This window comes from Hemiscyllium ocellatum, chromosome 32 (assembly GCF_020745735.1).
Source record: "Hemiscyllium ocellatum isolate sHemOce1 chromosome 32, sHemOce1.pat.X.cur, whole genome shotgun sequence".
Taxonomy (NCBI): domain Eukaryota; kingdom Metazoa; phylum Chordata; class Chondrichthyes; order Orectolobiformes; family Hemiscylliidae; genus Hemiscyllium; species Hemiscyllium ocellatum.
In genome coordinates this window covers 50547253-50561285 of record NC_083432.1, presented here as the reverse complement: position 1 = coordinate 50561285, position 14033 = coordinate 50547253, and the positions used below count along the sequence as shown (strand labels likewise).

The following is a 14033-nucleotide window of genomic DNA, read 5'->3' as shown; positions in this document are numbered from 1 at the left end:
CTACAGTCATGTCTTGATCATTAATGTACACAACAAATGGCAAGGCACCTAACACCAAACTCTGTGATACTTGATGTAGGCCTCCAGTCACAAAAACCTTTGACCATCACCACCTGCTTCCTGCCATTAAGCCAATTTTCAATCCAGACTGCCCTGGCCTCTTGACCTCTTAATTAAGCGGTCTGCCAAAAATCTTGTCAAAAACCTCACTGAAGTTGAAGTACACTACATCAACTGCACGACCCTCATTTACACTCTAATCACTTCCTCAAAAAGATTCAATCAAAATGAGTTAAATATGATCTCCCTCATGATCACTATCCTTGATTAACCCTTGCCTCTCCTTGAATGATTTAATCTATACTGTTCTTGACCGAAAATGCTTGTTGTGAACATGGGGAGAAAAGTTGCAAAATTCGTGTTTCTGAAGTGATTTGATAGGAACAAAATTTACTAAAATTTGTTAATTTAAAGCATTAGATTCACTATCGGAGAGCAATCACAGTTTATTACATTTTAATCATTTGCAGCAAAGGTTCAGTTACTGATGGAGTTTTATCAATTTGTATCGGGTACAACTTTCTGCTCTCAATTTCTCAAAGGTGCCAGATTACTCAATACTCTATTGCAAAAGTTGGACAACAGCCCACCAACTTAATAAAAAAGCGTGTCATGCAGCAGTAATATGCTGTCAGTAGCTAAATGAAGAGAGTGTGTATCTTCTGCCTGTCAATGGGAGCAAATCCCATCTTTGAGAGCGGCTGGCTAATCTGATTGCAGAGCTCTAACAATCCCAGCAGTGTTAGAACTTAGTAGTGACTGCTACTGGAACTACAAGGGGGACCTAGGATGAAGACCACCATGGCCTATTTTATGTGCTGCTTCCCCTGGAAACACACCAGGTGGAGGACTGTAAACGCCAAACACTCATTAAACGTGGTGTTATTTCTAAATAATTTTATTGTTTCACAACAGTAATTGAATCTCTTAAAATCCGGGAAGACAGACTATCCTACTAGATAATTTTAATTTTCCAAACATTGACTGAGGCTACCATAGTGTTAAAGGTTTGGATGGTGAAGAATTTGTCAAATGTGTTGAAGAAAATTTTCTTTATCAATATGTTGATGCTCCTAATAGAGAAGAAGCAAAGCTTGACCTTTATTTTGCCAATAAGGGAGGGCAGGTGACTGAAGTGAAAGTAGGGGAATGCTTCGGGTCTAGTGATCATAATTCTATTTGTTTTTAAATGGTTATGGAAAAGGATAAGTCTTCCATAAAAGTTAAAGTTTTAAATTGGAGTAAGGCAAATTTTAATAGAATGAGACAAGAACTTTCAAAAGTTGATTGGAATAGACTATTCGCAGGCAAAAGGAGGAGGCTTTCAGATGTGTGTTGATAAGAGTTCAGAGGCAGAATGTACATTAGAGTGAAAGGTAAGGCTGATAAAATTAAGGAACAATGGATGAATAAAGATTTGAGGTTCTAGTCAAGAATAAAAGAGAATCTTTGATATAGACGACCGGTTCAAATGAATTTTCTTACTCAATATAAAGAGTGTAGGGGCATTCTAAAGAAAGCAAAGATGGGATATGAGATAGCATTGGTAGATACTGTTAAGGATAATCTAAAGGGATTCTACAAATTCCTGAAGAAAGGCTCATGCCCAAGACGTCGATTCTCCTGCTCCTTGGATGTTGCCTGACCTGCTGCACTTTTCCAGCAACACATTTTCAGCTCTGATCTCCAGCATCTGCAGACCTCACTTTCTCCTCGGATTCTACAAATATACCAAGAGTAAAAAGGGTAACTAGAGAGAGGGTAGGGCATCTTAAAAATCAAAAAGATTGGCTTTGTGTTGAACCCCAGGAGATGGGAGAAAAATTAAATGAATATTTCATGTCAATGTTTACTGTGGAGAAAGAAATGGAGGCTAGAGAATTTAGGGAAATAAGTATTGTTTTAAAAACAGTTCACACTAGAGAAGAGGAGGATCTGGAAATGTTAGAGAAGATAAACATGAAGAAATCTCTGGGACTTGATCTAATGTATCCCAGAATGTTGTGAGATGTAAGGGAGGAAATTGTGAGACCCCTTGCAAAAATATTTGCATCATCTGTAAGTACGCGTTGAGGTACCTGATGACTGGAGAGTGACTAATGTTGTACCTTTGTTGTAAGGAGAAATTGGGGAACCTTAGACCTGTGACCCTGACTTTGATTGTGGGTAAATTGTTGAAGGTGATTCTAAAAGTTAGGATTTATAAATATTTAGAGAGGCAATAACTGATTCGGGATAGTCAGCATGGTTTTGTGCTAGGGAAATCGTGTCTCATGAACTAGATTGAGTTTTTTGAGGAAATAACCAAAACGATTGATGAGGGCAGAGCAGTAGACATTGTTGACTTGGACTTCAGTAAAGCCTTTGGCAAGGTGGCAGATGAAGTTCAACTTGGATAAATGCAAGGGGTTGCATTTTGGTACAAGAAAGCGAGACAGGATTTATACAATTAACGTTAGGGCCTTGGGTAGTGTTGTAGAACAGAGACCTAGGGGTTCAAGTGCATAATTCTTTCAAGTTTGCATCACATGTAGATTGGGGTGGGGGTGGTGGTGGTGTTAAAAAGGCACTTAGCTTGCTTGCCTTCATTGATCAAACCTTTGAGTATAGGAGTTGGGAAGGTTGTACAGGTCATTGGTGAGGCCCCTTTTGGAATACTGTATCCAGTTCTGGTCACTCCATTTTAGGAAGGATAGTATTAAGCCAGAGAGGATTCAGAAAGTATTTACCAGGATGTTGCTGGGTATGGAAGGTTGATTTATAAAGAAAGGCTGGATAGAATCAGAGTCATAAAGATGTGCAGCATAGAAACAGACCCTTCGATCCAACTTGTCCACGGCGGCCTAAATTAGTCTAGTTCCATTTGCTAGCATTTGACTCACATCCCTGTAAATCCTTCCTATTCATACACCAATCCAGATGCCTTTTAAATGTTGTAAATGTGTCAACCTCCACTGGGCACATAGGCTGGGACTTTCTTCACTGGAGCATTGGAGGTTGAGAGGTGACGTCATAGACGTTTATAAAATCATGGAGGGTATAGATAGGATTACTGGCAGGTGTCTTTTCCTTAGGATGGGGGATTTCAAGACTAGAGTGAGGAGATAGATTCAAAAAAGACATGGGAGCAAATTCTTTACACTGAGGGTAGTTCGTGTATGGAATGAGCTTCCTCAGGAAGTGGTGGATGTGGGCAGAGTTACACTGTTTAAAAGACTTGAAAAGTACATGAAAAGGAAAGGTTTGAGCCATGTAGGTCAGGAGCAGGCAGATGGGGCAAGTTTAGTTTGGGATTATGTTCGGCATGGACTGATTGGACTGTAGCGTCTGTTTTGATGCTGTATGACTCTGTCAGTGTGGACCCCAATCAAACATTTATTTGATAATAGAAATGTAGTTTCTCAGTTTGTATTTCAGAATTTCCTAACTGTAGATAATAATTGAATATCTGCTTGTTTCCACTGAAGGTAAGTGTTTCCACTGAAGGTAAGTGTTCCCACTGAAGGTAAGTGAGTGTTCCTCCATATGCTTTTGGTTCAGCAGCAGCCAATGAGCATTTGCTTTTCTCAACTTTCTAATCCTTATTACTACCAGATTGTTAAACACTTGCTCCTTTATGGAGGTCAGTTGCTGTTGCGAGGCAACTGTCGGACTGCAGTATGATGGAGGGAAATTTTTTTGTGTTTTTCTTCAGTCTCATTGAGGGTTTGTTCATCACAACCCTATGGTTCCAATATTAATCTGAAGGTGGTATCCAAGCAGAGTATATCTATAACCTGATTCACTCATTCACTGCTTATAAATTTCAGCCTGGAATCTTATCTTCCGCCAAGCTTTCTCCCTCTGGTGAGACTGCATTAATCTAAGCCACGGATTATCCCCGATAATAAATTCAAAGTCCCACAGTGTGGACCACAGAGGGAGAGACTGGCTCTGCCTAGGGTGGTGAACATAACCAGAGACATAAAATGGTATCAAATAATGCTTCAGGCAGGGTAAACTTCTGCATCTTTGGTCTACTGGAGTTGGGAAGGAAATTGAAAACTGAAACACAACAATGGTGAAGTAATTGAAAGAAGTATTCAAAATTCTTAAGATTTTGGTAGACACAGGTAGTATTAGAGCACCATAGGACTGCTCTCCCATTAGAGAGAGAAAGAGACAGCTGCTGGTGAGTTTAACCCGAGGGTCCTGATGATGTGATAGTCACTGAGAAATCCAACAGAGAGCTCAGAAGAATTTTGTTTTGCCCAGGGAGCTGTGAGAATGTGCAATCTGCACCTGTAGGCAGAGACTGCGATGAATAATCATAGATCCAGATATGAAGAAGCTAGACAAGTGAGTGAGAGAGAAGAGAATAGATGGTTACAGCATGGATTTAGATGCAGAAAGATGGAAGGGGGTCATAGGCTATGGGGTGAGCAGGCTGAATGGCCAGTTCTGAGCTATTTATCCTACATAGAACATGAAATCGGAAGAGGCAGATGATTAGAAAGTGAAGAAAAATGATAAAATTGAGAGGAACAGAAAGAGAGCACAATTGTATACAATGATCATATTAGGAATGATGCGTGCACATGACTGGGGAGCCAATGCAGTAAATATGCTAACACTTTTATTCTTGTTACCCTTTTATCAAGTCTGCTTGTACCTTCTGGACATTGGGATAAATAGGAAACCACAATGAATGAATCATATCACATGGTGGAATATCTATTGTATCTCTCTTAACTTTGAAGTAGGAATATAGTGCAGAATCCTGGAGGAGAGGTTCAGTGTCACCTTTCAGTGCAGTGCTGTGGGGTCTATCAGCACTGGTACACGTATTAGCCCGGTACCTGAATCATTCTATTTTTTCACCAAGATTATTGATTAGAGTTTAAATATTAAATATTTTGAGCATTTTGAAATTTAATCCTGCATTTCTTCATGTTGAATTCAAAAGGATGTGCTTCAACTGATTTTGATTCACGCTGAGTATTGTAGACAAGGCTGATAAAGTTTCCCTACCTGGAAACATGATAATACACTCTAGTGGGTTTTTTTGGGGGATTCTGCAGAGCCCTTTATTTTGACATAGCTGCACATACATGATAACTTGGTGGGGCTTAACTAAGTTGTTGCTGAGCATCTTCAAGGGAATGTTAAAACTCTACAATGTAACAGAGTTGGTGAAGGGTTCTATGGGTAGAGTCATTAACGAAAACATTACATAGAATTTATAACACAGAAATAAACTTCCTGTGCTCCACATCAACTTACCCCCAGTCTGTTTCATCCATAACGTCTCCCACGTTCCTGACTGAAGAGAGTATGGCAGGGCCTGTCTCTAACTCCAACCTTGAATATGTGTTATGAAGTAGGTTTTGGTATAGAGCAGTTAGCTTTAAACTTGTTCTTTATTAGTGAACAATGCCATCATATTAGAGGGTGCCAGTAGTTAAAGATTATTTAAACATTGAACACTGAAACAGAAAGTTTGAGCTCTAATCAAAGGCAGGTGTATATCAGAGTGAGGCAGCTTTGGAGAAATTGTGCATGAATTGTGTTGTCACCTGCCTCTCACGTGCAGGGTTATCATCATCAGCACAAACAGAGTGAGTTCACTGTGTTCCGAACCCACTCCTTCACTCCTTAGCATCAGTCATCAATCTTGCATTTGCAGGTTTGTCTGTCCATGAGCCAGGGATTCATTTTCATTCAGAGTATTCCATATGAACACAAATCCCAGACAAATTGCCTCTTAAACCATTGTAAACAAATGAATTAAATATACCCTGGAAAGGCCACCCTGAGCATGTCAAGTGTGGCACTTAATTTGATGGTTTTTGCCCCATTGCCTCCATTAAGACCATAAGACATAGGAGTGGAAGTAAGGCCATTCGGCCCATCGAGTCCACTCTGCCATTCAATCATGGCTGATGGGCATTTCAACTCCACTTACCCGCATTCTCCCCGTAGCCCTTAATTCCTCGAGACAACAAGAATCTATCAATCTCTGCCTTGAATACATTTAGCATCCCGGCCTCCACTGCACTCTGCGGCAATGAATTCCACAGGCCCACCACTCTCTGGCTGAAGAAATGTCTCCGCATTTCTGTTCTGAATTGACCCCCTCTAATTCTAAGGCTGTGTCCACGGGTCCTAGTATCCTTGCCTAACGGAAACAGTTTCCTAGCATCCACCCTTTCCAAGCCATGTATTATCTTGTACGACTCTATTAAGTCCCCCCTCAATCTTCTAAACTCCAATGAATATAATCCCAGGACCCTCAGCCGTTCCTCGTATGTTAGACCAACCATGCCAGGGATCATCCGTGTGAATCTCCACTGGACACATTCCAGTGCCAGTATGTCCTTCCTGAGGTGTGGGGACCAAAAAGTCCTGTCTGGGAATGATTCCACATTTCGGGGAATTTAAGACCATTGTGCAGCCTCGAGTTCCCAACTGGAAGTGGTGCTCACACTAAGAGTGCAGGTTGGACCAGCACCTATGACATTAGCCTGGACATTCTGGTGTCTTGCTGCTGTTTCTAGCAAAACTGGGGAAAAGTAAACTGGGGAAAACTGGGGAAAATGTTGGGTGCCCAGGCCAGCTCCTTCCTGCTCTCCCCAACTTGTTCCTTCCTCTTAATATGGGGTTGGGGAATTGCTAGATAAGCTGCTGTTGATACCCTGACTACCCAATAACTGGCATTTAAAGACCTGAGTCCAGCTGTACTACCTGGCAAATGGCCAGAGTCTAAAAGCCATTTTTGAAAAGACAGCAGTGAAGCTGGACTCTTCAATCAGGGGTTCCCTGTCCTTGTCACAGCACCTCCCAAGATGTCAGTCACCCCACCCTTCTATTTTTCCTCCTCTATCTGCCTTTAAAGCCCAGTCTGTCCACTCTTGCCTTCCTCTCGTTAGGCTCTCCAGCCCTGGCCCATCCTACAGGTGTAGCTGCACTTTGGGAGCACAGAATCACAAAGTTATTCTTTCAAAGTGAGAAGTGAATTGTACTGAAATGTCGTGTTGAGGATAAGTATATTAAAGAAAATAGACATAGTGACACCTTTCTCGAAAAAATAATGGGATGAACTTAAAGTTATTGTATATTGTGTTAGAGCCATATCCCTTATAATGACATTTGGAAAATTCATCCTGTGGGTATGTAAATGCAAAACAGGAAATTAACATTATGAAGAAATTTACAAGTGTTTGATTAATGTGATAGTCTCAGTTTCATATATCATAGAGCAACTTTAGATAGTTTATTTTATTGTTAAGAACTCATTCCCATCTTTAATAAAGCACCCAAATGTTAAAACCATGTATGAGCCCACAGAATCTAAACTGAATTCCATTGTGGGCTGTCCCACACTGACTGAGTTGTGGGACTACTTACAAAATAAATGCTGCAGGATACACTGTAAGTGTGTAAAGAGTTTCAGTGAAGAAGCAGTCTGACATCTCATAGACTCTGGGTAAGTTACTGATCTGCTTCTTCTCACAGTCCCCCATGTTATACTGATCCACATATTAGGTCGCCTTTACTGTGAGTGAATCAGCTGCTTTATAACTCTGAGTTATCCATAACAGCCATTAACTCCTGATGACTCTGGAACTTATCACCTAATGTAGAATTTGAGTTGCGATGCCCCTCACAACCCCTAAAGTCTGCTTTTCTTTTTATACACAGGTGAGAAGCAGTATTGTCTGGGCTACCCTGATCTGCAGTACAATTCAACCCCATCTTATGACAAGGAGGGTGAAATGATGCAGACCCGTTTCATGGACCAGGCTATCAACAATGCCATCTCCTATCTTGGGGCAGAATCATTGCGGCCCCTTGTCCAGACAGCCCCTGCTCCCACCTCAGAGATGGTGTCTGTCATCAGCAGCCTCTACCCACTGTCTCTCACACGTTCTGATGCCCCGAATGGCCATGTGCGAGAAGCAACCACAGAGAACACTGGTTCCCAATTGAAAACAAAGTCTTCTGAAAGAGGGGTGTCCCCTAGCAACAGTTGCCAGGACTCCACAGACACAGAGAGCAACCACGAGGAGCGACAGAGTCAGGCCTACCTGCAGCATCAGATGATCGCACCCCGAGTCAGAAATGGGGTTCCTGCCATCAAAGAGAGCCCAAAACCATTTGACGTCATGAAAACAACAGGGGGGTTGGGCCGCGAGATGTTTAAAGTGATTACTAATGAGGGTGAACAGGTCAGAGTCTTCAAATGTGACCACTGTCGAGTGCTGTACTTGGATTATGTGATGTTCACTATACACATGGGCTGCCATGGTTTTCGTGACCCTTTTGAATGTAACGTGTGTGGATATCGCAGCCAGGACAGATATGAGTTCTCCTCTCATATAGCCAGAGGGGAGCATCGTTACTGCAGAAAATGAGCTATAGAGATCAGATTCTTTCCAGGAGCAAACAGACCAAAAATATTTTAGACCTCATGCTTTGCTTTCATACTTAATGCTGTGTTTCTGTGCCTTTGTGTGCACTCATCTGAAGTCTATACACCTGCGATCAGGTAAAGGCCATTTTATTGAGCATTACATTGTAGCAGTAATGAACTCACCAAGTAACATTTAAGCAGCAATGCTGACCATGGAGAGACTATAGGGTGTTATCCAGACACAAAGCTGATTGGATCTGAACATTACACAAAATGCCTTCTAAAAGAACAGTGAAGTTAACTAACTAATGCAACTCATATTGTGAGAGTTTCTGGGAAGGAAGAGGCATTAAATTAAGATGCCATCCCATGATAAGGCATTCTCCTATGTTAGCACCTGAAGGACAATGAGGTCTCACCATTAAAATTATGAGCAGTTCACTTCTTTGATTCATACGGCCCTTATTCAAGATCTGCCTGTGTCCCTGTAACAGGATGTCATTTGTTCTTTCTTGAAAGTAGTGGTAATTCTGACCTTGATGGTGTCAAAAACATCTCTACAACACCAGTTGCCTTATAACTCGGTCGTCTCTGAAAGGGGTTTATTTTTCATAGCTCAGTAAACCCAACCCCTTGACTTCTACTAATTGGTTACAAATGTGAATACCAGAGATTTCTAATGTTCAGAACTCATTCCTGATGAGAGTTTCTTCCATTGCCATCTCAAACACTTCAGATCGGAGAAGGATAATCTCAGAACTACCTTTCAAATGATGAGGATCATTGAAACGCTGATTGCAAGGAGAAGAGTCACTCAATTCAGTTCAATGTGGAAGGGAAGGACATTTCTCATCCAGTAACTGGATTGTGCACTGGAGTGAGTTCAGGCATTGTATCCAGTCAATCAAAGGGAGAAGCGTGCATGAAATATCAAACCTCAAATTGATGCTTTGTGATTGCCTTTCCTGTTAGATTTTTTTGCTTTTGTAAATTGCTTACACTTTTTAACGCTGCTTTTATATTGAATGAAGTCTGTCGTGTTGGAACAGAACAAAACAGTAACGTCACAGGTGCTTGTCACAATCAGGACTTCGTTAAGTTTGATTTGTTCCTTTATTGTTTTGGCTAAACTGCCATTGGAACTGCTCCATGCACTTGTGTATCCGACATGGACACTCATTACTGCTTTCTTTAATGATATGAGAAAAGCAGTCATGCAGGGAATTTATGTAATAGTATAGTTCAGAATTTTTAGAAGATTTAGGATCTCAACTTCAATAACCATCACTAGAATTTTTTCTTTCTGTTCTTAGTGGCCTCATTTCATTTTTTTGTGTTTCTTTTATGATTTTCAGCATTATAACTTTTACAGATATTGCTTTAAGATACTATGTGTAATATTTGAACAGCATGTGCCTGTATTGCAAGAAAGATAAGAGTCTCAGATCTCAGCATGTACTGACAAAGCACTTTTATTTCCCATTTCTACACAAGTGAATAAGAAATGCAGAAAGTGTTCTGAGTTGCACACAGCAACAGAGTCCAGAATTCACAGTCTAACTTGTGCACATTAACAAACACTCTCAGATAATAACTGTATCTGAGCATTGTCACTCTGCAGCGTGCAGTGTAACTAGTGTACCACGTGTGGGCTGACAAATAGCCCATAGCTTGCATATGAACCCAAGAATTCCTTTTGTTAATGTAAAATTCAGTATAACACTAGGAATGGCCTTATCACTGTTTTGCGGCCTGCTATTGGGTAATCTAGCATGTATTTACTTTGGATCTATTACTCTTGCACTTGGATTATTTCTGTTTTTGTTTGCTCTTGCCTTATCTAATTAAGTTTTACATAGCTAATCATGCATCTAATTTCAATGCTGCCATTACACAGCCTAAACCCTATTGTCTTCCCGGAGAACCCAAGTCACACTGTGGTGTTTCTGAATCTGACAACTTTTGCTGAATGTGCCCAGTAACATTGGTAGTGGGGAGACTGTAAGAATCCTGAAACTGTTAATTTCACCTTCACCAACACACTTACAGTAAAATGACTGAGGAAACATGCAACCAAATCCTGTAAATTGTTAAGATTAGCAGCTTTAAATGTACATTTTGAAAACATATTGCTTTCGTCTGCACTGTTGCTCATGTAAATTAGACATCCATCTTAATTTTTTACACAGACCTAATAGTCTGTGCAATCAGACTGCAGTGGTGTAGTTTTCCATAAGCCTGTCCTGACTGACACAGTGCATTCATGTGTACATCTCACAAGCAATATTGTGTTTGACAGTTTGTTCTACAACTTCTGTGGTTCACACCCACATACAATATATTGTATCTCTAAATCATTAACCTATTCACCTATTGTAGGCATTATCATCTATACAAAAGATCAGTACATCTTTATAACAAAAAAAAATCACAACTCTGAAGCTGCATAGCAGTTCTAGTATCTGAAAAAGGAAAAGTCTCGTTGATTTTTCAAGAGGATGTTCTATTCAATAGCCTAAATCCAAAACTTAAACTTGGCTTTATTTCAGAGGTTGATGGGCATGCTATGTTTTTTTTATTATTCTGATATTGAAGGATTTTTCAACTTTGAGCGTGCTGTGTTTTATTTGTGCCACAGTTTGGAACTTCTCTACACAGCTTAATTCTCAAAAGTATTTTTACTGCAGATTCAATCCACTCCATTTTATTAGAAACTGACTGCTTTTTCAATGGGGTGGTACTAGATGTAACAGGCAAAAGGAGAGAACAGGTAGACAGCCTTCTGTATGGTCCAGCACTTTGCAGATATTGAGGGCAGCTTCCATTATCAGGGCAGTAACTGATACAGCAGGTTGAGTGATCATTGACCCATATCCGAGCGGGACCCGCGGGAACAGTCTGTGAAAACAGGAAAGCAGATTCACTGTGCTGTCTGAAATAACCAGCTGTTGCTGTATAAACACCCAAAATAAATATACTTCTACTGTGAATGTAAATGTGAAACATTTTTATATTTCCTGCTTCATTAGATTTTACACTAGACTGATACAGTAAAATTATTTCCAAACAAAGATTTTTTGATTTTATATAGTTTGTTTTTTTTAAACAATTTTGCTCTGCTTTGTTTTAAATAATGCAATTCGTCATATTTGGAACCAGTTGTGTACATTTTTAATCGTTCACTTTCATGAGAAATGAATTGATTCTAATGAGTTTTATTTCTCTGAAAATAAAGATTCCAAGCAACAACCTTGGACCCACTGGCAATGGAAGACTGATGAAAACCTTGTTTGTAAAAACATGTGGATTGTGAATTAAAAATCACACAACAGGTTATAGTCCAACAGGTTTAATTGGAAGTACACTAGCTTTCAGAGCATCGCTCCTTCATCAGATGATCCAAATCATGTGGATTGTGGTAATGTTTATCCCATCATTTCTCATTGAGCTGTTGAGAATGAGCCTGCCCAGAACAAGCAAAATCCCAAGAGGCCAGCACCAAACCTGCTGACCTTGAGTCAACTCCATACTCCAAACAGTTAACACACCTTTACATGTAACCCAGTCCTGACCCCAACCTATAGGTAGTTGCGTCAATTAATAATTTTTAAAAAACTCTTTCCAATGCATCCCCTTTAAACATTGCAAATCCAGAAAGTTGCCAGTCAGTACAACAGTTGCAAGAGACCACTTGTCGGAGGTTTCTTACACTATCAGAATTTATAACATAGCAGCAAGAAAACTGAGGTAGTGTTCAGTTAGGTGGAATAACATCTATTCCCGAGATGTGGGATTCCCTATAGCTTGATCCTGTCTCAACATTTGTGGATCCAAGGCTTCAAGATGAAATTTCATATTTCCTGTCGCTGCTCTCCACATCATGTCCGAATCTGGAATGATGGAGAAAGTGAGGACTGCAGATGCTGGAGATCAGGAGCTGAAAATGTGTTGCTGGAAAAGCACAGCAGGTCAGGCAGCATCCAAAGAGCAGGAGAATTGACGCTTCGGGCATGAGCCCTTCTTCAGGAATGAGGAGAGTCTCCTCATTCCTGAAGAAGGGCTCATGCCCGAAACGTCGATTCTCCTGCTCTTTGGATGCTGCCTGACCTGCTGCGCTTTCCCAGCAACACATCTAATCTGGAATGATGGCCATGAGTAGTGTTAGGGTTAGAATTGTCTGAACTTTGTGACTGAACAGATGGCTCACAGTCTCACCTTTGTAACAAATGCAAGCGTATGTATCTCTGTTCAACCGAGCCAGACGGAAAGGATCTGTTTAATATAGGCTAGTAATCTGTAGATTTAGTGCTGTACAGCACTGAAATTTCCAAGTAGTCTTTATGTTATGGGGAGACACGACACTGTGATACTATCATTGGATTAGTGATCCAGACACCTGGGAGGAGGGAGCAAAAATTGAAATCCCACCATGATGGCTGGTGGAATTTAAATCAATTAATTTTTTATTTTCCAATTTTTAATTGGAAGCTAGTTTCAGTAGTTGTGACCTTGAAATGATCATCGATTGTTGTTAAAGCCCAACTAGTTCACTGTTTCAGGGAAAGAAATCTGCCATCCCTAACATTTTTAACATTTCTTGTCATGCAGCAACTATACAAAATGCTAGCGTGGCCGCACTTGGAATATTGTGTACAGTTCTGATCGCCCCGTTACAGAAGGATGTGGAAGCATTGGAAAAGGTGCAGAGGAGATTTACCAGGATGTTGCCTGGTCTGGAGGGAAGCTCTTATGAGGAAAGACTGAGAGACTTGTTTCTGTTCTAATTGGAAAGAAGAAGAGGGGAATTGAAAGTGACATACAAGATGATCAGAGGATTAGAGTAGACAGTGAGAGTCTTTTTCCTAGGATGATGACGTCAGCTTGTAAGAGGAGGTATAACTACAAATTGAGGGGCGATAGATTTAAGACAGATGTCAGAGGCAGGTTCTTTACTCAGAGAGTGGTAAGGGTGTGGAATGCCCTGCCTGCCAATGTAGTCAACTCAGCCACATTAGGAGCATTTAAACAGTCCTTGGATAAGCACATGGATGATGATGGGATAGTGTAGGGGGACGAGCTGAGAATTGTTCTATGTTCTACCTGGTCTGACCCTACATGTGAGTCCAGTCGCATTGCAATGTGGTTGACTCTTAACTGCTTGCTGAAATAATCTGGAGGGCTGATCAGTTCAAGGGATGGGCCACAAATACTGCAGCCACATCGAGCAGCACCTACATCGTCTGAAAGGAAGCTCTTCATATCGCGGGCCGCCCACTCCAAAGAGGTAGAGAAGCCTCAGGAAGGCTCTCATGAACCTGAAAGTGGCAAAGTTTCACTTTAATGTCAACTATCAACAGAAGTTTATTATTTTGGATTGTAATATCATTGTTAACTGTGGCTCAGTGAGAGGCACTGTCACCTCTGAATCTGAAAGTTGAGTTCATTTTCCCATTCATAGACTTCAGCTTAACAATCAAGGTTGAAACTGATGTGCAGTACTGAGATGTGGTGCCATCTTTCAAGGGAGGCGTTAAACCCAGAATCCATCTGCTCAGTTGGACCTAAAAGGTCCCATGGTTCT

The 14033-nt window shown here is 40.8% G+C and overlaps 1 protein-coding gene across 1 annotated transcript in view; it reads left to right on the top strand.

Annotated features, from left to right (window-relative positions):
• Positions 1 to 12438, top strand: part of LOC132830958 (zinc finger protein Aiolos-like) — a 203648-nt gene extending 191210 nt beyond the window's left edge. Inside the window, exon 7 of the mRNA XM_060848921.1 lies at positions 7741 to 12438. Within this exon, the coding sequence (XP_060704904.1) occupies positions 7741 to 8453 (713 nt within the window). The 3' untranslated portion in view covers positions 8454 to 12438. The remainder of the gene's footprint in view (positions 1 to 7740) is intronic.
• Positions 12439 to 14033: the final 1595 nt, after the last annotated feature.